The sequence below is a fragment of the Lactuca serriola genome, chromosome 1 (genome assembly GCF_051521515.1).
Source record: "Lactuca serriola cultivar US96UC23 chromosome 1, Lser_US96UC23_V15, whole genome shotgun sequence".
NCBI lineage: Eukaryota > Viridiplantae > Streptophyta > Magnoliopsida > Asterales > Asteraceae > Lactuca > Lactuca serriola.
In genome coordinates, this window is record NC_136408.1 from 44,409,383 (window position 1) to 44,434,682 (window position 25,300).

The following is a 25,300-nucleotide window of genomic DNA, read 5'->3' on the forward strand; positions in this document are numbered from 1 at the left end:
GGGGAGCTCACTAAGCTTTGTGCTTACATTTTTCAGTTTTGGTTTCAGGTACTCAGTTTTCTAAAGAGGAGCTCGAGAAGATTGCAGTACACACACCATTTGTTCAGTCTGGGATGTTTATACTCTAAAATACTTGACAATTGTTATAATATTTTGAGATACATTGCTTATGATTTTTATATGAGGTTTATTGACTATGGATTTTATTATTAAATTAAACAAAATTTTTAGACTGTATTTTTGGAATGTTACAGAATATGTATAAACTATGGCAGATTTAGTTTATGTTATATATTTTCTCAGGAGTATAAAGTACACTTATTCATGGATAATTACTGTTTTATACTATTTCCCGCTAGTGAACTAGATTATATCGAATTGTGAGGCGCTACTTCAATACTGTACCCTTAGGTGTACAAGGATAAATCCTTTTAGTATAACCAGAGTCTCCTGGAGGGAGAGCGTGAGATTTATGAATAAATCTATTCGGGACTGACAATCCCACACCTGAACTGCTAGCTACAGTTAGGCAGGCATGCCTGGGGTGAACAAATGTCATTTATCTTAACGTCTGAAGAACGTTATAAATGTCTCTCGGTCATATCAAGTATGGTTATACGACTCGCAAATAAGTATAAACTAACTTTGGTTTACGGACTCTACTCTTAATTGTTTTATTTTGAGTAATAAAACTACTTTCATAAATACAATGATAGTAATCAAGGATTTCTAAACTTGCATCTCTACCTCTAGGACAGATAACCTGTTTTTAGGGAAAATATTGAACTTTCCCAGGATAACACCGACATTTCTAAAACAGATGGTTCATTTTCTACTAATAGATACTCTTTTAATACTACTTTTATAAGAAAACATGAGATTTTCTTGAGGAACACTTTCCAAAAGAATCAACGAGCATTTTTCCATCAAAACTAAATGCTTATGAACTCACCAACTTTATGCTGATATTTTCAAACTGCTTGTATTCTCAGGAAATCGGTAAACAGGTACTTCTTGGGTTTAGAGGAGCCGGAGCAATAAGAGTCTTACGTTTATATTTTTACTATTTGATGTAATTCAAACAAGTTTCAGACAAAGTTCCAAAATTGATGTAATTTTTTAAGTATTCAATGTAATGGTTGTGTTGCTATGATTGCTATTATTCATTGGTTGTGACGCTATACATGACGTCCTCCACCCCGGAACGATTCCGCCATCCTGGTTTCGTGGTGTGACATCATCCGTTCCTGCTTCCAGCTCCTTGTTTGCTTCCTTTTCACCCCAAGCATGTATTTGCTACTAGAAAACAAATTTCAAACATAATAAGCACCTTTTGTCCCAAATTAAGCATAATTGTAGCTAAAAGTATTAAGATAGTGTATGAAATATATGGTTAAATATGCACATATTAAGTTGAAATCCCAAGGCTTGGTGGATCTTATAGTCATCTTTCAAATGCTCATCCTATATGAAGAAAGCACTTTGATCTCGTTTAAGAAATGGATTATTCCATGGCTACATCTCTAATCTACCTACTTTGTTGCGATTTTGATATTCGTTATTGGGTGTAAAAGCTATCCCATATACACCATCTCGTAACCACCCACTTGATGATATTTTTCAGGACCAGTTTCCTGTTTTATATCTTCAAATGGAATTGTAAAGTGATATAGTTTTTGGGGGATCGACGTGACGATTAAATTTGGGAACAAATTACATAATGTATTGTAATTTGTAAGTAAAACTAAAGGTTCGCCTTCAATTTCTGTCAAAATCATGAAGAAATAAGAAATGTGGCTGATTGACCATCCCAATAAAAACCTCCGACTATAGTTTTCGTCGGCCTCCACTGTAACAACATAACCGGACCACCACCAGAACGATAACACAACCACCACTGTCGATCCATACCAGAAACAACAGCAACAAGGTCGCTTCCTGCTTGAATCACCTCCTCCCTACCTTTATCTCAATCCCGATTTCTCTATGTGTCTACTTTTCTCAATGATTGCTAATATACCCATAACATAGATGGGCACGTCGGTTGTTAATCACACAGTGTTGCAAAGCTCATCGGAATCTTTACAGCTGTCGGAGAATTCAGATTTGGCTTGTTGAATCTTTTCCGATTTCTCTATGTTTTTGTGTGTTTGGGTGTTTCACTTTCTTTATATATCTTCAGAAGACAAAGTCCAGGAGAGAGAGAGAGAGAGAGAGAGAGAGAGAGAGAGAGAGAGCCTGTTATTTTTTAATTATTAAAGTAAATAAATCAGTAGATTTAAAAAAATGAAAGAAAAATGGAAAATAAATACCCTAAGGTTATTAAGTCATTTCAATATTTAGAGGGAAAAAACGCAATCAGATTACCTGAAAAGGACCACCAATCTAAAAAAATCAGAACTTAGACAAAAACTTGAAAAAAATACATATCACTGAGATCATTTTTGCAGTTTTGTCAAGATAAAAGCCTTGAATTGGAGATTCAAAGCGCTTAAGAGACAATAAAATGTAACAAACATGAATTAAAACAACTTCCATACTACATAATATCCATGTCATCACATTTCTTTATTTAATTTATGCTGAAAAAAAGACTAAACATTACATTGATGTTTTTCTTTAAGAAAACTTTAATGGTATTATATAAAGAAAAGAGAAATCTACAGAAAAGTCCTATAATTTTTATCTAATTTATGAAAAAAATCCAAAACTAACTTTTGTTTACAGAAAAGCACAGAATACCGGCTAAAAGTTCGAACAAACCATTTTTGGCTGGTTTTGTTAATTTAGCCGGTATTATGTTCTTTTTCATTAGTTTGTCAAAATATTAGGATTTTTCTGAAAATAACCTGATAACTAAAATATTGGGACTTTTCTGAAAATTAATATGAAATTAATGGATATTATTATTAACAAATCATTTATCAACATAAAATATATTTTTATTATAAACAAAATACATACATTTGTTGCTAATTTCTAGCAATAGAATGGTCGACTATGTAATTCTCTATTATTTGATGACCACTTCAAAGTCTCTATATTCATCCTATGTATCGGTGTGGGTGTCGTAATTATTAGAAAACATCATTACACAATAAAATACATTGTTAGGCGTGATCAATACAAGATTTCATAATATTTATTAATACACAAACAATAAGTGTCTACTTGTTATTAGGCGTGACGCTATATGATCACATGTTATTATAAAATATAATTACACAATGATTCTTGAACATATAGATCTTTTAATATGTTCTTTAACCTAACTACCACCTAACCTCCATACAATACCCGATAACAATCAGATTACACGCATCCATCGAGAGTGAAAAGTAAAATTTGAATGAAAACTTAAATAAATAATCACCCTTTAGTTGTTCCATATAAACTATCATTCACGATTCACTTTTCACATTTGATAGATGTGTGTTAGCTGATGGTTGTTAACATATAAGGTATGGATGTTGAGTAATAGTTAGCTAAACAACATAAGAGGAACACCAACATTAGATGAATACTAACTGAGTACATCTTACCATCATATCCACAACAATGCATAGGAGGGACGTAAAAAATTTGAGTGGTCAGCAAGCAATAGGTAAGTACTTAGACCACCGATTTATTCCTACAAATTAGTAACAAATGTATTTCCTTTTTTATAATAAAAATATTTTTTACGTTTATAAAAAATCTGTTAATAATAAATATCCATTAATTTCATGGTAATTTTCATAAAACTCCCAATATTTTGGTTATCAAGTAATTTTTAGAAAAATCTCAAAATTTTGAGCAAACAAACGAAAAAGGACAAAATACCGGCTAAATCTGTGAAACCGGCCGAACAATGTCTTTTCGAAGTTTTAACCAGTATTTTGTACTTTTTCTGTAAACAAAATTTAGTTTGAGATTTTTTCATAAATTAATCTCAAATTTTAGGACTAGAAATTTTCTAGAGATTTCCCTAAATAAAAAAAAAACTAATAATGTTTTTTTTTTTGAACAAAATCGAAATTTTTTAAGGGCGTATCTAAAATTTGTAAGCGATTTTCCTGGTTTATACATCATACATACTTATAAAGCTAACATTTTTTCTTAAATCTCATGCATTTGAAACCCCCATTCTTTTTTCCTTTCACCATATTCATTTGAAACTCTCATGACTTTTCAATTTCTTTATAATAATAATTATAATTTGGTAATTAGGTTAAACAAATATCAAATCTAAAGTGTATTCACACATAAACTAAATTTTAATATTAAAATAATATTTTTAATTCTACTTATAAAATTATGTTTTTTTTAACTTTTAACATATTATACTTAATTTATTAGTTTTAATATATTGTTGGATGTAAATCATTATCATTTTAAAGGTAGAATTTTTGAACAATTTGTATAAAATACTTAAATTATTAATTAAAATATAACATTATAGGCTCAACTTAAATATAAATTTTATTTAACTTAAACAACCCAAAGATTATTTTATAAATAGTTAAAACTGATAAATTGTAGTGTCTTTCTAATAATGATTATAAGTTGGTTAATAAGGTTAAATAAATATCAAACCTAAAGTGTAATCATAAATAGACTAAATTTCATTTTTAAAATAATATCTTTACTTCTATTTATAAAGTTATCTCTTTAAATTTTAACATATTATATTTAATTTACTAGATTTAAAATGTTGTTCCATGTAAATCATTATCAATTTACAGCTATAATTTTTGAATAGTTTGGACAAAATACTTAAATTGTTAATTTAAATATAACATTACAGTGTCAACTTAAATATAAATTTCAGTTCCACTAAAAAAACCAAATAATATTTTGTAAATAGTTAAAAGTGATAAATTATATTGATAAATGCAAAAACTAAATTGTAATATCAGTTTAACTAAAATATTTCCTAAATATATTTATATAATCGTTAAAAGTTTTCAAATAAGTAGCTTAAAATACCTTATAATAACAATAGTTAAAAATAACTCTATATAAATTATTATATTGTTACCTTTAAAATCAAAAAATAATGTTTGATGTTTTATATAATTATAATGATAGAAATTAAAACATCAAACAAATAAATTTTAAAAATTTAGTTAAAAATAACAACTATAAATAATATTAAACCATATATAATATTTAATTTTACTGTTGTGTAACTCGTGAGTAGAAGTCATTCAAACGATTGAGATTATGACGTTATAATAGATTTATATATTATCATATAATTCAAAATAATCAATATATTATATCAAATTAATATACGAATTATTATATCAAATTTAACAACAACGTTAGTGTTATATTTTAAAAAATATATATTTGTAACGACTTCAACTATATAGGTGTTTCTGCGCATTACAATGTGAACTCAAATATAAATTTCAGTTCCTTTTAAAAAAACTAAAGAATATTTTGTAAATAGTTAAAAGTGATAAATTATAGTGATAAAAATAAAAACTAAATTGTAATCTCAATTTAACTAAAATATTTCTTAAATATATTTTTATAATTGTTAAAAGTTTCCTAATAAGTAGCTTAAAATAACTTACAATAACAATAGTTAGAAACAACTCTATATAAATGATTATATTGTTAGCTTTAAAGTAAAAAAACAATGTTTGATGTTTTAAATAATTATAATGATAGAAATTAAAACATTGAGCAAATAAATTTTAAAAAATTAATTAACAATAAAAACAAGTATAAATAACATCAAATCATATATTATATTTAATTTTATTCATGTGTAAATCGCGGGTAGAAGTCATTCAAACGATTGAGATTATGAAGGTATAATAAATGTATATATTATCATATAATTCAAAATAATCAATATATTATATCAATTTAGTATATACAAATTATTATATCAAATTTAACAATGACGTTATTATTATATTTAAAAAATCATATATTTGTAAACACTTCAACTATATAGATGTTTCTGCGCAACGCGCTGACATTCGGCTAGTATACTTATATACCTATCTGCGAGGCTGGAATAAGAGTCGTCATCTTTACCTGTTTACATGTCTTCCCGCCAACGTTCACCCTCTACTTCTCTCTGAGATATTCTTCCCACTTCAATTCTCGCCTCCTACACACATACATACCACTACCACTATCTTGTATTCTACTCCCACTACACTCTCCACAGTGCATACTCAATAATGGCATTTCGTCGCCCAACCAACGACCGATCGCCGCTCGTTAATCCACAACGTCAAATCACCTCTTTCTTCTCCAAATCACCATCATCAACCTCATCCCTTTCTCCTTCCCAGTCACCATCCCCTCTTCCTTCTAACTTTAATTCGAACTCGAACTCTAAACTTAAACCTAAAACTAAACCTAGCCCTACAGCCCCATCCCCTTTGCAAACCACAAGCAGTAAGAAACCGGTCTTAGTTATTGGTCAATCCTCTTCTACTCCCGCTTCCGATGCCCAAAACCCTAGATATGGCGACGAAGTAGTTAATCGAAGGATTAAGGTTTACTAGCCACTGGACAAGGCTTGGTATGAAGGTTGTGTCAAAGAGTTCGGGTAAGCATTTGGTTCAGTATGATGATGGTGAAGAGGAGCATTTGGATTTATCTAAAGAGAAGATTGAGTTGTTAAAGGAGCAGGCTAAAAGGCTTCGTAGGTTGAGGAAATTTTCCATAGAAGACGAAGATGATGATGAGGCTGGAGGCGGTGCCGAGGGGAACGTGGATAAGAATGTAGAAAGTAGAGGAGATGATTTCGATGATGAGGATTGTGGAATGAATGTCGAAAAGGAAGCTATTGATGATGAAATGGAGGATTTAGAGTTGGTAGACGAGAACAAGGAAGAGGAGGAGGAAGTGGAAGAAATGAAGGCAATAAAGCCGGACTCCAAAAAGCGGAAGGTTTTTGGAATGAAATCAGCCTCTGTTAAGAAAACCAAGAACGAGGCTCTGTTGGATTTAAGCCCGTGCAATTTGGAGCATAAAACCAATAATAACAGTAAGTATGAGTATTTGTATTCTAGGTGTATTGAAATCACACTGTGCTTTTACAAATAACAAGAGGGTTGCTTTTAAGTTGCAGGTGCGAAGGCATTTGCTTTTGTTGACAATGCTCTTGTTGGCGATAAAGCTGAAAGATTTACCACAAGAGAAGAAGAGAAGTTCAAATTTCTTGGGAAGTAAGTACCTGTACTTGTGCACCTTTAATATCTCTTTCTCCTACAGAAATGCAGTTTAATGGCTTTTTATGCTGGTATTTTGGTATTATATTGTATTAATGAAAGCTTTTTGTTGAGTAGATGCCAACAAGAGATCCCCTGATAATGAAAATTATGATCCAAGAACTCTATACTTGCCTCCAGACTTTTTGGAGAGTTTATCAAGTGGCCAGGTAATTGGTCCTTTTTGGTCACAAGTGATTAAATTGTGTTGCAATATGCAACACAATTTGCATTTGCATTTGATACGTTTGGTTTCCTCGCACCAGATGCGGTAGAGCTTCTTAAAAGAGTACAACGAATCATGCATAGTAATGTTATATCCCTTAGATCTTCGGATGTAGTCTTTAAAAGAATTAGCTTTACCATTCAAAAAGGCTTAGCGACACAGCTTGTTGCCCGTTTGTCATCTCACTCATTGTACGATGACAATTGAACTTGTTTGATTCAAATTGTTGAAATTTGAAACTTAAAAAAAATATATATGCAAGTAATTGAAATGGTCTGCTTTTTGTTGAATGTAGAGACAATGGTGGGAGTTCAAGTCACAACATATGGATAATGTTCTATTTTTTAAGGTAAGTGATCTATCTAATATGGAATTAAGATCTACAAGTATCAAATATTTTTCTATAGGATGCTACTTTTCTTAGTAGCTAACTCCATGTTACTAAACAGATGGGAAAGTTTTACACATGTTGGAGCAAAAGAACTTGATTTGCAATATATGAAGGTAAAAAAGTTGTTTGATTTTGCCATTTTGGTGTAGAATACTCTTTCCAATTTACATTTATTCACAGAGGCTACTGTTTCTCAGGGAGACCAGCCTCATTGTGGATTCCCAGAAAAGAACTTTGCACTAAATGTAGAGAAGTTGGCTCGCAAGGTTATTTCTTTCTTCAAGTTGTTGATATTCTTACATACATGTATATCAACCTAATTTTCTTGTAGTCATGATATGATATGATTGTAACAATTATTTGCTTGAACAGGGCTACCGTGTTCTGGTTATTGAGCAGACAGAGACACCTGATCAGCTTGAGAGCAGGGTACTAGATATAAGGTAACCAACACTTACTTGTCTTGTACACAATACATGACATAGATTATATTTTGTGTTCTGACATTTTATTCAGGTTGTGAAAAGGAACATTGGTTGATGGAGAAATGGTGGCAGCCAATCCGGATGCTTCTTATCTGTTTGTAGTTTCTGAATGCTATGAAGCATCAAGAAACCAACATGATGATAGAATGTATGGTGTTTGTGTGGTTGATGTTGCTACAAGCAAGATCATGATAGGACAAGTATGAACTAAAAGATGGTTTTGTTTAAGTTTTTTACTTTCTAGAGTTGGTTCTTTGTTGTCATGGAAAATGATGCTTCATTTTACAGTTTGGAGATGACACAGAGTGCAGTGTGTTATTGTCCCAACTAAGACCAGTGGAAATCATAAAACCTATCAAATCACTCAGCCTTGAAACTGAAAGAGTACTACTAAGACAAACAAGAAGCCCTGTGTTGATACCACTTGAAGAGTTATGGGATGCAGAGAAAACTATGTGTGAAGTGAAGGAGATTTATAAGCGCATCATGTTTGAATGAATCCATGTCATGCTCATCTGATACTAAGGATTGCCTACCAGAAGTACTCTCTGATCTAATGAATACAGGAAATGTTGGTAGTTATGCTCTGTCAGCCCTTGGGGGGCACTCTGTTCTACCTCAGAAAGGCCTTCCTGGACGAGTCATTGCTTCGATTTGCAAAGTTTGAGCCACTTCCATGTTTTGGATTCAATGATTCCACCGTAAAACCATACATGGTTCTTGATGCAGCTGCTCTAGAGAATCTTCAAGTTTTTGAGACTCTAAAGGGTATGTTTTAAGTTTTTGAGAACATCATTGATTTTTCACATTTACTTCCTAATCTGATATTATATCATATATCCATGATGCAGGACATTGTATGAGCAACTAAATCCTTGAGGTTTCTAAAATGTTTTTGGTCTCTGTACCAAGTGAAAATGACTATATTTGGGACTTAAATTGCAAAAATGAGATATACTCGGGGACCAAAAATGTAATCTGGTCAAAGTTTTAGCCCAAGTTGATATGTTGTGGTTGTTGAAATGGTGCATGCAGTGTATCGTTATTGTTAACAACCACAGAGGCAACTATTGTGGATCGTCAAGGAGAGAAAAACCCACTTGCAAATCGTATGCCAAACATGGATGATATGGGAATGGGATTCTGATTTTTACATTTTGAGGGGCAATTACGCTTAAATTAAATGTACCAAATTTTGATGTTTTATCATCGAATATTTTTTTTGATAATTTGATTTTTTACAAATGATACTAAATAGAGTATTTGAAGAATCATGACCTGGCCTCTATATAATATTATCTAGTATTATTACCAATTCATTATATATATAACCTTGTTCTTTTGGGGTATATCTCTATGTTACTAAATAACTATCATGATGATAAACACCGTAAAAATGTGTATTGTTTCATTCTTAAAACCGGCTGTCAATCTTCATTTTCTCATTATTTAATCCATGTCAAAATCATATATGCACGCATGCATATATATATATATATATATATATATATATATATATATATATATATATATATATGGAGTGCTTTAAATGAGAACCAAAAAAGGTTAAGAACCGTAAGAACCTCTAACTTTAGATGTTTATAAAGGGTTTAGGGTAACCCTAAACCCCTAAACCCTAACCCTAAACCCTAAACCTCTAACTTGATACCTAGACACACGAATGACACAGAGTCACTCGAGCAATTTTGTAAAGACACAGTGATCACCATATGGCACTATCATGGTGGGTGCCACGTTGGCAAGGTGGTGAACAATGATTATGAGGTTATGGGTGTGCATAGGCTTCGAGTCATCAATGGGTCCACTTTTGAGCAATCCCCTGACACCAATCCTCAAGCGACTGTTATGATGATTGGAAGGTACTATAATGCATTTAATTTTTGAGATTGTTATTATGTATACAAAAATGCGTATTAACCCATGGGTATTGTGCAATGTAGGTACATGGGAGTGAAGATTTTAAGAGAAAGGTTACGAAAAGAAGGATCGTGAAAATAAATTAATGCAATGTGGAATGGTGATCGTGATGCTGATGTTATTTTAATTTTGTGAAAATTAATTAAGATAGAAATTCTTTGCAAGGATTAGGCATCAAACATTTAGTTTGATGGTATTTGAATCGGTCTTTTAGATATTATATCTTTAAGATAACGACTTTAAATCCCCTATTTGCATTCTTTGTGAGAGATGTAGAATATATATTAACTCTGAGACTTTTAATTCTCTACTCCTATTGTATTCTAAGTGCTTTTGATATTTAAGTTGGGCACCAAGTTTGGTAGAGTTTCATTTGATTTCTTTTTGTATTCTAAGTATTTTTTGACATTTTAGTTGTGTTCTTGTTGAAATTTTGATGTTTGTTTACAATGTTAGAGAGACAACATCATATGCTTCAAGCTCCAAATCCATGAAACGTAAAGTCATGCATGTAACTTCATTATAGCTCGATTTGTTTCCTAATCATGATGAATATGAATTTTCTTGATCATAAGTGTATTAGTTTGGTTTCTAATGATTGGTTAGTGTTTCACAACACCATATAGTCACCATTTGCTAATAGATGGTTGAATCTCACCTCCAAGTGTAGATTTAGGGTAATTCAAGCTCTAACTTCATGAACAAGTTGTACTATAGCATGAATGATTTGTACCTTGTGTTCCAGACATTATGGTGATCATATTTCATAGATTAGACGGTAAATTATTTCTAGCATCCCAATCTGGGAGTCAAAATGATGACCTATAATGAACTAGCGTTTGATCCTTAGAATTGGACATTCCAAAGAGGATGATTATGGATTGAGTTCAAGCGACCATTATGAAACGATTTGACCTCTTATTTAACTCATATAATCTAGTTGAACTATGGTTTTTGTCTACAACTTATGAGACTCCATGAATCCAAAGTGATTCTAAGGAGAATAGTGGGAAATTGTATGTCTCTGAACTATGGAATGGGAATGGATGATTCCATTGCTAGAAATAAAGGATTACACTCACTTGGAATGAAGTTCAAGAAACGATTGTGCGTCCTAATAAGTCATATGTTACCTTTTAAAAGGAAGTTAGATTGTCCGTTTTGGTCTTTGGTGGACATCATTGCAATTGATGTCTATCAACCCTTTTTGATGAAGTTTTATGTCTAAACTGAAAAGCTTAGCTTAATCCATAATCCAATAATGTTAGTGATGTTAAAAGAGTGTTAATTCATGTGTATTCTGTAATGGAGTTTTAAAAATATATCAATCATTAAAAATGGTTTAAAAAGGGGTTTGGGAGGTTTGGGTGCAAGATGATCAAAGTACATTGTCTAAAAAGAAAAAGAAAAAAAATGGCCAACTCACGTGGTACGCGTGAGATCCACATGAGCCGAGTATGATTTCACAACGTTATGGATATGAGGATATCCCATACGCCTCAAAAGTCATGAATCTTTTTATCTATTAATTTCTCATTTTAACAACAAACTTTGGCAATATGCATATTCAAGCAATTTATCAACCTTATGGACTATACTTTATCTCTTAGAGATACTTCATATACCATTTTAGGCTACTTTAACATTGTCAAATACCACAATTTATTTCATCAAGATTTTCACATTCCATTCTTATTATTTTCATTTTCCTAATAAAACATCATACTTTCCTCGCAAGCTCGCATTATTTTGTATAGGTGTTCAAGTTTACCTCTCACCATCATTATAATTATCATCATTTCAGTATTATTATCTTGTTTAGAAGCTTAACTTCCATTTACACACATTCCTCCTATTTTGACATCTTTCCTTGTCCTCATTACCTAATAATAGCAATGTACATATATCATATCTAAGATTTCCTCGTTCTTGCGCATAACAATTGCACATAGATCTCATCTTTATCAAGATACATTCAAGACCACAAGCTTAAATTTTATTTTTTATTATTTTATTTTTTTTTAGATTTCCCCATATTTGACCAGAATTGACCAGAATAGATCGGGCTTCAACGTCTTCCACTTAAACCCTACTTTCTTAAAACCCCCGTGGTTAGACTCATTTTACAGTGATAGTAGACTCATTCGGTTCGCTTTGTTTTTGGCTTCAACATCCCCGCCACTCTGTTTTCGGCTTTTCACCGGCCATGTATCGGTTCGCTGCAGCATTAACTTCCTCGATCAAGTATTCGTCTTTCTTTCGATTCATTTCTTGACTTATAATTCATAGCTTAATTGATAATCAAAAATAGCTGATTAATTTATCATTATTTGTATGTAGGTCGTCCACATCAAGGAAGCTGGTAAGAATCCCGTTCAGTTTTTTCTCCGTTTTGTTAGGTTTTCGAACTAGGGCAAATCTATGGCGAGGTTTAATGTTTGGTTGTTGTTGCTGTTGCTGTTGCTTCACTATGTTCGTTATTCTAATTCATTGAAGCTGTCGATCTTGATTCTGTTGAAATAATTGACATGGATGATTGGAAATGTTGGAAGGTACATGGTAGAGTCATTTGGAGCAGAAACTATGTTGCAAAGGATATCGAGTTTGGATCTAGGGCTCGTGCTGCCATGTTGCTTGGTGTAAACCAGCTTGCTGATGCTGTAAAGGTCACAATGGGACCAAAGGTAGCTTTCTTCAGCCTCCATATCCTTTTCGCCAATAAAATCATTCTTACACTCATGTGTTGCAATCAGGGGCGTAATGTGATCATTGAGCAAAGCCATGGAAGTCCTAAAGTCACAAAAGATGGTGTCACAGTAGCCAAAAGCATCAACTTTGAGGAAAAGGCGAAAAACGTTGGTGCTAATCTTGTAAAGCAGGTTGCAAGTGCAACTAATTCTGCTGCTGGAGATGGTAAAACAAAGTCAACATATGTGTATCCATTTGAATTATTAAACCTTTATGTCAAATGCCAAATTCTCATTTCATAAAATACAATGTCATTACAGGTACAACTTGTGCTACTGTTCTGACACAAGCAATATTCACTGAAGGCTGCAAGTCTGTAGCTGCTGGTGTAAATGTTATGGATTTGAGAAGTGGTATTAATATGGCTGTTGATGCTGTTATAGCTGATTTAAAAAGTCGAGCAGTAATGATAAGTACACCAGAAGAAATTACACAGGTTTTATGTTTTTCTTTAAATACTTCATGCTTAAAAAGCAATTGACAACTGAGTTTTTGTTGAATTTGAATTAGGTGGCCACTATATCTGCCAATGGAGAGCGTGAGATTGGTGAACTTATAGCAAGAGCCATGGAGAAAGTTGGAAAAGAAGGAGTCATTACAGTTGCTGTAAGATAAGAATTTAATTTATCATATAAGTATAAATTATTTGTTTTTTCAGATTTAATTGTTCAATAATCGTGCAGGATGGTAATACTTTGTATAATGAGCTAGAAGTTGTTGAAGGGATGAAGTTAGGCCGGGGTTACATCTCTCCTTATTTTGTTACAAACACAATGACACAAAAATGTGTATGTATAAGCTATCAATTATATACATGAAGAATGTGTTTAATCAAATTTAATGATTTGTCTCAAAAATCATCAATTAGTGACATGTCTGTTTTTGCATGTAGGCAGGAATTAGAACATCCATTGATCTTTATTCATGACAAAAAGGTTTCAGACGTTAACTCGCTTGTCAGAATTTTGGAGCTCGCTTTAGGGGTAAAAAAGTCTTTTCTTCTCTGTGGATCAGTGACACATTGGATTAAGCTCCCTTTCTTTTAACCACTTTTTAACTTTTTATATCTTTTGAATTAAATTATTGGAACAGAAAAACAGACCCCTGTTAATTGTGGCTGAAGATTTGGAAAGTGATCTGTTGGCAATGCTGATTATTAACAAGCGACAAGCTGGACTTAAGGTGAGTGTCGTATTAAATACCATTAATACCCTTACATATTATTTCCATGATGAATTCAAGTGAAACGATTTTTATTTTTTACACATAGGTGTGTGCAATTAAAGCTCCTGGGTTTGGAGATAACCGAAGAGCCAATCTAGAAGATTTAGCAGTACTTACAGGAGGAGAGGTGAGAGAAACATCTATCTTCTTTAAATCATTCATAACCATTGATCTTTATGCACTCACAAGGGTAATATCGTAAATATGCAGGTTATCAGCGAGGAACGTGGGTTGACCCTTAATGATGTGCAGCTTGACAAACTTGGCACAGCTAAAACGGTTTATGCTGATTTTTTTATTGTTGAAAAAAAAAAACTGACAACACCGAACCTTGTATTTAGGATTTAATTTTTGTGTGTGTACTAGGTTATTGTTTCTCTTGATGATACAATCATTCTACATGGTGGTGGTGATAAGAAGCAAATAGAAGAAAGATGTGAGGAATTAAGGTCAACCATTGAGAACAGTTCTGCCATGTTTGACAAAGAGAAAGCACAAGAGAGATTATCAAAGTTGTCAGGAGGTGTTGCAGTCTTTAAGGTATATTTTGAACCATTTGGTTTTTTTTTTTTTTAATTTTATGGATTAAAAATAAAATATAATCCAGGTTGGAGGGGCTAGTGAGGCGGAAGTTGGAGAAAGAAAAGATAGGGTTACTGATGCTCTTAATGCCACAAGGGCAGCTGTAGAAGAAGGAATAGTTCCAGGTAAATTCTTTTTGTATCTCATGTTATTTTTTTATTTTAAAAAATAATATGAGATACAAAAACCCTTGAAATTGAATACATATAATGCAATATGCAAATCATAGGTGGTGGAGTTGCCCTTTTACATGCTACTAGGGTTCTTAAAACCCTTCAGACTGCAAACGCGGATCAAAAAAGAGGAGTCGAAATTGTCGAAAATGCCCTTAAGGTTTGCTTTCCAACATCCAGCTTCCAGAGTGTTTTTTATAATTTTTGAGTTTTTTTCTTATGTTTATTGATTTTGGGCATCCAGGCACCTACATGCACAATAGTCTCAAATGCTGGTGGTGATGGGGCCATGGTTATTGGCAAGCTTTTGGAGCAGAATGATCTTCAGTTTGGATTTGATGCTGCTCAAGGTTAATAAAAAAATATATGACTTTATGCATAAATCTGTGTTGTTTATTGATCAATAAAAAAAGATTTATTATAAGTTGTAAAATTGGTTCTTTTGTTTAATCAGGGAAATATGTTGATATGGTGAAGGCTGGAATTATAGATCCTCTAAAAGTTGTGAGAACAGCCTTAGTAGATGCTGCCAGGTAAAATTATTATTTCATTTAATGACTGTTTTCTAACCTGTTATCAGTAAATTATTAGAAAAAATTACCATTTTGGTCCCTGAAATAGTATAGCTGGTTTTTTCAGTTTTGGTCCTTTGAAAATTGGAAAAAATTACTATATTTGGGACCTAAATTGCAAAAATGAGATATACTCGGGGACCAAAAATGTAATCTGGTCATAGTGTTAGCCCAAATTGATATGTTGTGGTTGTTGAAATGGTGCATGCAGTGTATCCTTATTGTTAACAACCACAGAGGCAACTGTTGTGGATCGTCAAGGAGAGAAAAACCCACTTGCAAATCGTATGCCAAACATGGATGATATGGGAATGGGATTCTGATTTTTACATTTTGAGGGGCAATTAATGGGTTATATTGAAATTAAATGTACCAATTTTTGATGTTTTATCATCGAATATTTTTTTTGATAATTTGACTTTTTACAACTGATACTAAATAGAGTATTTGAAGAATCATGACTTGGCCTCTATATAATATTATCTGTATTGTTTCATTCTTAAAACCTTCTGTCATATCTTAATTTTCTCATTATTTAATCCATGTCAAAATCATATATGCACTCATGCATATATATTTATATTTTCTCATAATCACTTCCAGAGCATACATTGAGATGCGTAAAGGAAAAAACAAGAAAATTAGCTCAACTTAAGACTAACTTGAAACAAAATAAAGATTGTTCGATTACAACTGCCTTAAATAAATATATAAATCCAAAATCGTCTATCCTTGAGTCTCCATCTTACCTCTTTAATCAAAATTCCGCCAGTTTTCCTTATTATGTATAATTTTATATCCCTCTCTTCCAATTTTCATGCCTTATCAGTCTCTTCCTCTTCATTGCTGCTACATTTTGGTGAAAATCTCTGTTGCCTTACGAGATTTCTTTTGCTTTGCTTCCAATTTCCATACCCTTTTATGGCTGTTCCATTTGATTGCAGTTTCCAAATCTGCTTCTTTTTGCTTCAAGATTTTCAAATATGAATTTGGGAAGATTAATGTAATAAGATCCAGATCAACTTCCCCAATCCTTATTCATGTTTCTGTATCTATATATGCTAATGAGAAGAAGCAAGAACATGGGTCTCAAAAACACTATAAAATTCTTGTTTTCCTGATTGTTTTCTGTTTGTTAGTAGCTGCTACAATTTGTGAGAGTAAACAAAGTAGCAGCACCCTTGAGATCATGATCTTCATTGTGTTGTTGATAGGATACATTTACATTCTCTTCTTCTTTTGTGAAGAATGAAACATTATCTTCTTTATTCAACGCTTTCTGATTTCCTTCATTGAAAAGAGTCTCCTCACTGTATCACAAGTCAGATTATTAATTATAACACTGATTCTTCAAAGGTAAACAGGTGTTATGGAGGAGAGATTACATACATACCTGGGTTCGTTAATCTCATCGAATTCAAATTTAAATTCATGTCTGTCTCCATCCGGAATCTCGTTGATCATAAGCGGTTTGAAATCCTCACATTCATCCCCCTGCGGCTTCACCTCCAAGCAAATAGCGGAAGAATTCGGCGGCGAATTGTGCATGGTGGCCGCCCATGAATTTATCTCTTGGAGCTGCGGAACGTTATCATCTGCGCAACCGTCATCCTGATCGTTCAAATTCTGTTGTCCCAAAATATACTGCTCTTGATCATGATTATTATTGTGAATTTGCACATTATGATCTTCGTGTTCTTGTTGTTGCGTTATTTGGCCCAGGTCGAGATCAAGTCCGTGATTGTGATGATGATTAACGTTTTCGGTATCCAGATCGTCGTATAACTGTGGATCATCTGGATTGCTAACGAGATGAATGTCACAATCTACACCATCGATTAATATCTGATCATGATGATGATGGAGGTTTTGGTTTTGATTTTGCACGGCATGTGCTCGACAAATTGCCAGCTGATGCAGAACGATCTCGAGCTCGGCTCGAGAATATTCGATTTGGCGATGGAGTTCCCGGATGATCCGGTAACACCCCTCGACGGGGTCCTGCGCACGGACGTCCGATTGGTAAATAATCGTCCGCATAGCTTCGTCTTTTTGGGGAGGATCAAGATCACGAATCAGTTTCGTAATGTTGCTAACACCGAACAATTTATGAGCGTTTTGGAATTGTCGCTGGCGATCGTGCGGAAAATATGGTGCGAGAATGCAGTCCGGAGCGCACTTCCGTCGTTGGTAGCGGCAGGCGGCACACGCTTGGGTGGTGGAGTTTGAACGGGCGGTTGTGATGGTTGAAGAATTGGAACGGTTGGTGGTGGTTGTGGTGGTGGTCGGGGACGGGAGGAGTTGGTTGTGGTGGTGGTGGTTAATGATTTTGTTTTGATTGTGGTTATTGGTCATAATTGGGTGTTGATTTAAAAAAGTTTCTAGAAGAGACGCGGGTGCGGCTCCGGAGGAATTGGAGGTTCCGGACAAGGAGACAAATTTCTGATTGCAAAGAAAATGACGGCAGCAATTGGGGGTGGCGTGGGGGTTATTTTTGAAGAGAAGAGGTGGTGAGGCTAACGGTTTTATCGTGCCACGTGGATATTACGGTTGGTTAACACGTGACTTTTATTTTATTTTCTTTTCTACTTTTATTTTATTAAATACGTGTGTGGCTAAAATTATAAATAAAATACTTCCCCGAAAATAACGGTAACCTCTTTTACTCATTCCTTTGGTCAACTTATTCATTTTTAAAATCATTGCATGTAACTAATTTTAATGATTATCATACGCAAATAGATAAAAATAAATAAATTGTTGATGTACATCGATTTTGCTTATAAGTTTTACCTTTTTTTGGCATGTAACTATTTACAACGTACAAGAGTATCTCAGTGCATGGAATATACAACAAGGCAAAAAATGTATATCAAGTCTCTGCGTTATCAAGAATAACAAACATTGAGTTTAGTGGAAGTGAGTGACAGTGGAATGGAGTTGAGTGGGATTGGGCTAGGCCAATCATTTCTGGAACTCCCGCTATACATTGTCAACAGATGCAAGAACTACTTTCCGTATGTCAATTTTCGAATTCTTATCATAAACGGGTTTGAAATTCTGGTTTAACCGATAACTTTTCTGTTGCAGAAGTTAGAAGAGGTATTGATGTTTTTATTCTTACGGAAAGTAACATTTCTACAAGGTGAAACAAGTTCATTCTAAATGAAGTAAATATATCCAATTGGCGCCTTCAATTAAAGAGACTTCCGGTTAAATTTGGATTTAAAAGGTTTGGATATTCCTACTATTGTTTGTGGCATTTGCAATTCGGATATTGAAGACAACACACATGTTTTTCTTAAAGTGGTGTCGGGCCTATGGAGATTCATTGGGAAATGGTGTGACATGAGCATTATGGATTTGACATTGAAGTTGTTATTCTTTGGATTGATACGGTTCCTTTTTCCATTATGAAAATGAAGGGATTGGAAGCTATTGTAATGGTAATGTGGTGGCTTCTTTGGAATTTTTGAAAGAACGTTCTTTTTAGTCAACAGAACAGTTACTAGGAATTTGTTGATTGATAGATTGATCGACTGTTTTTATAATTGGTTTGTTATTAAGAATAAACGAATTAATATCAATCAAGTATCATGGATGTTAAATTCGATTTTTTTTATTCCTATGTAATTATATGTTATCGTTTTGCTAACATTTCTAATCAAATTATTCAGCCGTTCAAAAATAATGATAATAATAACTAAGATTGATATTTATAGAATAATACTTTGTACTTTGTGACTAATAGTTATTAGTATAGAGGAGGATTGGGTAAATGCTTTAAATTCAAATCATAGTTTGTAGTTTAGACCAAATTATGCTTGACGGGATTTATTAGGAAAGATTTGGGGAAAGTTTGTGAAAATAAAAAGCTAAAGATAGAGAACCAATGTAAGGAGAGTGTTTATTCAAATATATTTAAAGGGTTCTAGCAAGAAAGTAGAATAAAAAAAAAACAAGGTATTAATTACAAAGGAGAATGTAACCAAGCATTTCAACTAACATTTTTTTTTGGAAGCTCTACTATTTACCCAATTAAAAGAATTTAAAACTATGAAATCAAAAATAGTGTTTCTATGAATTGGATTGTTATCAAACAAGACCGAATTCATATGTCTCCATAACACTCAAACTGTTTTCAAAATAATCACCTCCAAACATTGTTTTTCCACCACTATTCTCTGTGCATCATCCACCCAGAAAGTCATTCTGAAATAGACCCCGACAACGGAAACACCACATTACACCATCGATCCACCAGCTTCCAAACTTCTTCCACTACTTCACATAGAAAAAACCGATGACATATTGTTTTAGTAACACATTCACACATTGGACATATCGGAGAAGGTAGATATACCCCCTTTTTTGACAGATTTAATTGTGTAGGGAGTTTGTCAAGTGAAATTCGTCAAATAAAAATATTGAATCTCCTTGGGACTATTTTACATCGTCGTGTCTAATAGTATCCATTAACCAACATGCAATCATCAATATGACATCTGGTCAACTACACAGTAAAACTCCTTAACAGATCTAAACCCAACCAATATGTATCAGGATAATCAAAAACTTAAACACCATGTAACATCTCCAACATCCTCTGGATCTGCTCTTCTTCCCTCCCTCCCCTAACCGACCTTCTCCATGTCCAATTCTGAATGTCATTATAAAACCGATCTGACACAAAACAATCAGGACTAATATCAAGTTTGTATAACCGGTCAAATCTAATAGCAAAAGGTTGATGACGAACCCAGATATCCTTCCAGAACATAATGGAATTTCCCCTTCCCATTCTTTTTTGTAAAGTGGATAACGGAAAAACACATGTATCATGCATCTTTCGAATAGATCGTACAAGTTTTGCCCAAACACCATTCGTAACACTATCTCCATTAACGACATCCAAACTCCCGGTACCGCCATGTATCCCAAGCAACCTCATTTTCATTAAAAAACGCCAACACCTTTTTTTCAATAAAGCATTATTAAAAGCTGACAAACTACCAATTGAAAGACCGGCTTAATCAAAACTAGATGAAGCTTGATCCAATCTAATCCAAGCAATTTAGCGATCAGGACCATCACCACCCCAAAAAAATTCTACGAAGATTCTCTAATAATTGCAAAACACCACTTGGAGTTTTGAAAAGAAATATGTAATAAATGCTTATAATTCCAAGTACCGACTTAATCAAAGTAAGTCCCCCCTGCAGATAAACATTTTACCTTCCAACTCAATAATCGCTTCTTAAACTTTTCAATAACATGCTCCCAGGTAGACTTTCTACTCATACTTGATCGAATAGGAAGACCAAGATAAGTAAATGGTAAATTCTCGCAACTACACCCATTAGAGTCGGAAACTCGTTGGACATCCGACCACTTCACATTAACCCCATAAATATGTGATTCGTTAATATTTAATTTTAAACCTAATATCATATAAAAATCATGCAGAAGTTGAGAGATATTACCAAACTGCACTTGATCCTTTAACATCCCAAAGCAGTGATAAAAATTTTCGTTTTAAAACCATTAGTTTCATACATCAGGTGTCTCTAAGTCAACCGCATTACAAAATGTCAAAAACATCAGCGTACAAATAATCATCAATGCGGAATCATGAGGTGTAACATCCCAAAAATACAGGCCAAAAATTTCATTTTTAAATACATTATTATAAAACCAACAATATAAGAAAACATCCATAATATCATGTCATGTCAAAACCCAAGTAGAAATAATCGAAACATGTTATCATAAAACAATATCAGAGTGTAATCCCAAAGATCTCGTGTGCGGAAAACCATAGTGTGATGCATTGTGATCAAGCCGGCTCCTTTCCTTTGAAAACGAGTACCTGAAACCAAAAATGTAAACCGTAAGCACAAAGCTTAGTGAGTTCCCCCCATCATACCACATACCATACAATCACATAGCATACATACTGACGGACAATTTTGGGGTGCCCGACTGAAACGACCCAAAAATTTCGTTTTTCGACATAACCAAAAACCATGGTCTGAGTGTCATAACATGAAACCATACATAAAGCATCTCAAAATAATAATAAACCACAGTGCGGAAAAACTGATCCATGACATATAAAAATCAGGAACTACATCAACTCCCAGGATGAAAACTGAAGCTGTGGTGTGTGCAATGCCATCAACCCGAGCTCTTCCCTCTGCTAACGGTAGTACCTGAAACCAAAACTGAAACTGTAAGCACGAAGCTTAGTGAGCTCCCCCAAATTACCACATACCCCACAATAAAATATATATCAAGCACATACTGGGGCCTTGCCCCCCCCCCCCCTCCATCGGACCGAAGTCCGAAGCTGACTGTCCGGGACCTTGTCCCCTACATCGGACCGCAATCCGAAGCTCACATCAGACCGAGTCCAAAGCTGACTGGGACCTTGTCCCCTACATCAAACCTGAATCCGAAGCTGACATCGAACCGGAGTCCGAAGCTGACCGGGACCTTGTCCCCTACATCGAACCTGAGTCCGAAGCTGACATCGAACCGGAGTCCGAAGCTGACCGGGACCCTGTCCCCTACATCGAACCTGAGTCCGAAGCTGACATCGGACCGAAGTCCGAAGCTAACTGATCATAACATAACGTATCACTTAGCATGAACACACATAATACTGTCTGAGCCACGAAGGCTTCAAACATGCTAACTACTGCGTCGGATAAAAATCTGGATACTACTGCTAGCTAAACGGGCCGGCATTGCGGCCTTAGACCCGCTCCTACTGAAAAGGAACTCACCTGAACTGCTGAGCCCTGCTGATAAACCTCTGGCTGCTACTCGACAATCCCCTGAACCGCTGCTCCTCCAGCTCTCCGAGCTATCAATATACATATATCACTTAGTCTGACAGTCAACTAAGTCAACTCTGGTCAAAGTCAACCTTCCAGGTCAACCCTACTCGCCGAGTCTTCCTAAAGACTCGCCGAGTTCATAAGCTCAGGGTCTTTCTTATTCGCGACCCGACTCGCCGAGTCAGTCCATGACTCGCCGAGTCCAACTAGTTCCAAGTCCTGTCCTGTCCAACTCGTTGAGTCACCACCCGACTCACTGATTCGAGTCTCAACTCAAAGGGTTTAGGGTTTCGCGATCTGACTCGCCGAGTCCAAGAACAGACCCGCCGAGTCCAAGACAATCTTCAACCAACTCGTCGAGTTGTTCATCCAACTCGCCGAGTCCATGCCTAACTTCAACCGACTCGACGAGCTGTTCATCCTACTCGTCGAGTTCCTCCTCATCTTCAAGCTACTCGCCGAGTCCACTCGAAGGACTCGCCGAGTCTATCCAGTCCTCAATCCATGCAGTGGCTTTTCGAGCCAAACAGAACTTCCAACTCATAGATCCATACTTCTAGGGCCTATTCCCCACGTAAAGTGGCAAACTTTACGTGTAGATTGAGAGATCTATGCTCAAAACACACTAAACTAGGGTTTATGGCAAACATGCCTCTTCAACATACCAAGGGCTGATACTTTAGGGGATTCAAGACCAAAACCAACATGGATCTGAGGTAGCAACCTCAGATCTGAACCTCCAACTCGAATTGGTTACATATCATACCAATAATGACCAAAACTCACACAAAAGAATAGATCTAGATGCAAAGGGAGTCCAATCAACAGCTTATTACCTCCAAATGCTCTGAAATGTCTTCTCAATCTCGGATCTACAGTCCCTTCTTGCTCTTCCAAGGCTTTTCTTCCTTCTCCAAGCTTATAGTGCTCTCTTTGATGCAAGATCTAGCTCAAAAGCGGATATGGCGGCTAGGGTTGATGTTCTGGGGGGTAAAGAGGCACTAAAGGAACCCTAGGAAAGAGAATGAGACGCTTAAATAGGCTCCAAGTCCCGGATTTAGGGTTTTCCTCATTCAGACCCAACTCGTCGAGTCTCCTTGGCCGACTCGCCGAGTCGGTCGCTAACACATCAACCCGGATCCCGCTCGGACTCACCGAGTCCCTCCATGGACTCGCCGAGTCTCTCCTAAAAATTGAGGTCTTCTTTCTTTTCTTTTCTTGACTTTCCAAACTTTGGGGTGTTACACTGACCTACCCGATACGGCCATTCTGGGGTGCCGACCTACCTGGTACGGCTATTCTAGGGTGCCGACCTACCCGTGTCAAGCCATTCTGGGGTGCTGACCTACCCATGTCAAGCCATTCTGGGGTGCTGACCTACCCGTCGGTCCTAGCAACCGACCCTCGGGGACTATTCCACCCCCTACTGCTACTATCACATATATCATAACATACACATACTATCAGACATATCTGGGGTGTCCGAACCACCCTTCGGTCCTAACAACCGAACTTGGGGACTATTCCCCTCCTACTACCACTATCACATATAACATATCATGCCAGCATATAAACATATCATCACATACTGTCAAACATATATGGGGTGTCTGACCTACCCTTCGGTCCTAACAACCGAACTCTACTACTATCACATATAACATATTTGTTGGATTAGTGTCTAAGTCCATAACTATTTTGGTATGTACTTGACCCGATGGTGCATGGTCCTTTTGGGTTGCCTTCACCAAAGCAACTTGATTGGAGAAATAAATAAAGAGAGAGAGGTTATTATGATTTATTAATATGTTATAAGAATAATATATTAAAGGAGAAATCATATTTGTTTAATTAATATTGGTCAATAATTAATTAAGAATTAATTTTGTGATCAAGTGTAATTAATTAAACTAGAGGGGCTGAATTGTAATTATGTGATAGTTACAAAATAAGGTAAGGATTATCTTATATATATGGTGAACAAATTTGAGGTGTAAATCCCTTAGAATTCGACTAGGATAAGGGTTTCTAGGACTTATCTTATGGTTGCTTGGTGGACAAGCAACTAGATAAGGATAAGGACTAAAACCTTAATCTTTACACCTATATAAACCCCCTAGGGCTTAGGAATTCGTCGAACCCTTCCCAAGAAGTCCTAGGGACGAATTCTAACACCTCTCCTCTCTCTTTATACCTTCTCCACTTGCTTATGGTGTTTGTAAGCCATTAGAGGAGTGACACTTGTGACTCTCAGCTTTCCAAGGTCAATTCAAGGAGGAATTAGATTGTTATTGCTATATGACAATCAAGGTATGTTCTTAAACCTATTTACATGTGAATTCTGATTTCCACATGCTAGAATTAGGGTTCAAAGTCTTGGATTCAAAGTATGTACAATAGAGAAACCTAGATCCAAGCATTAGGGTTTGTATAAGCACATAGGATGTCTTATGACCAAAACCCATCAGTGGTATCAGAGCCATGATTGGTTTGTATTGTATTGATGCTAGATGTAACTGAAAATCGTGTTTTGGCCTCACTGTTCGACCTGACTCGGCGAGTCACTCTTGGACTCGGCGAGTCAGCCCTACTCGGCGAGTTCCAGAGGGTGACTCGGCGAGTCGGTGCGTCAGATAGTGCTTATCTCGGGATTTCTTGCTGTTTTTGCATTGGGATAATTACCTTATCATGTTAGATTAATATTAATCCGATTATATGATATATTTGACTATATTTTTAATCTAATTGAAGATATTTATCAATTAATAAAATAATTGTTTCCTTATAAGATAATTGATTAATTATTTTAAGTAAATTGATAAATTATTTTGCAAGAAATCATCAAATATGGATAATTATGTGATTAAATGTTAATTTGAATTATTTGTTATTTGAT

General features: G+C 34.9%; 2 protein-coding genes, 1 long non-coding RNA gene and 1 pseudogene across 3 annotated transcripts; 3 read left to right on the forward strand and 1 right to left on the reverse strand.

Annotated features, from left to right (window-relative positions):
- The first annotated feature begins 6,170 nt into the window (after positions 1 to 6,170).
- Positions 6,171 to 9,472, forward strand: LOC145054295 (DNA mismatch repair protein MSH6-like; annotated as a pseudogene).
- A 518-nt stretch (positions 9,473 to 9,990) lies between these two features.
- On the forward strand, positions 9,991 to 10,373 carry LOC145068254 (uncharacterized). Its single transcript, XR_013688946.1, has 2 exons — positions 9,991 to 10,205; positions 10,287 to 10,373. It is a non-coding gene; the product is annotated as an uncharacterized LOC145068254 (long non-coding RNA).
- A 1,981-nt stretch (positions 10,374 to 12,354) lies between these two features.
- Positions 12,355 to 16,020, forward strand: HSP60-3A (heat shock protein 60-3A). Its single transcript, XM_079024262.1, has 17 exons — positions 12,355 to 12,507; positions 12,604 to 12,625; positions 12,816 to 12,947; positions 13,017 to 13,176; positions 13,272 to 13,447; positions 13,522 to 13,617; positions 13,695 to 13,799; positions 13,908 to 13,994; positions 14,104 to 14,193; positions 14,282 to 14,362; positions 14,446 to 14,514; positions 14,602 to 14,775; positions 14,843 to 14,942; positions 15,047 to 15,150; positions 15,235 to 15,340; positions 15,445 to 15,523; positions 15,774 to 16,020. Exons 1-17 carry the CDS (start codon positions 12,470 to 12,472, stop codon positions 15,883 to 15,885), a joined length of 1,731 nt encoding a protein of 576 aa, XP_078880388.1. The 5' UTR covers positions 12,355 to 12,469; the 3' UTR covers positions 15,886 to 16,020.
- Positions 16,021 to 16,112: 92 nt separating this feature from the next.
- LOC145068258 (uncharacterized) lies at positions 16,113 to 18,015 on the reverse strand. Its single transcript, XM_079015217.1, has 2 exons — positions 16,956 to 18,015; positions 16,113 to 16,872 (listed from the first exon to the last, which is right to left on the reverse strand). The coding sequence occupies exons 1-2, from the start codon at positions 17,915 to 17,917 to the stop codon at positions 16,698 to 16,700; spliced, it is 1,137 nt and encodes a 378-aa protein (XP_078871343.1). The 5' UTR covers positions 17,918 to 18,015; the 3' UTR covers positions 16,113 to 16,697.
- Positions 18,016 to 25,300: the final 7,285 nt, after the last annotated feature.

Coding starts and splice junctions, on each gene's coding strand:
- HSP60-3A (XM_079024262.1), top strand. CDS start 12,470: ATGTATCGGTTCGCTGCAGCATTAACTTCCTCGATCAA. Junction 13,448..13,521: donor CACCAGAAGAAATTACACAG/GTTTTATGTTTT, acceptor AATTTGAATTAG/GTGGCCACTATATCTGCCAA. Junction 15,341..15,444: donor TGGATTTGATGCTGCTCAAG/GTTAATAAAAAA, acceptor TTGTTTAATCAG/GGAAATATGTTGATATGGTG.
- LOC145068258 (XM_079015217.1), bottom strand. CDS start 17,917: ATGACCAATAACCACAATCAAAACAAAATCATTAACCACCACCACCAC. Junction 16,873..16,955: donor GATGAGATTAACGAACCCAG/GTATGTATGTAA, acceptor CTTGTGATACAG/TGAGGAGACTCTTTTCAATG.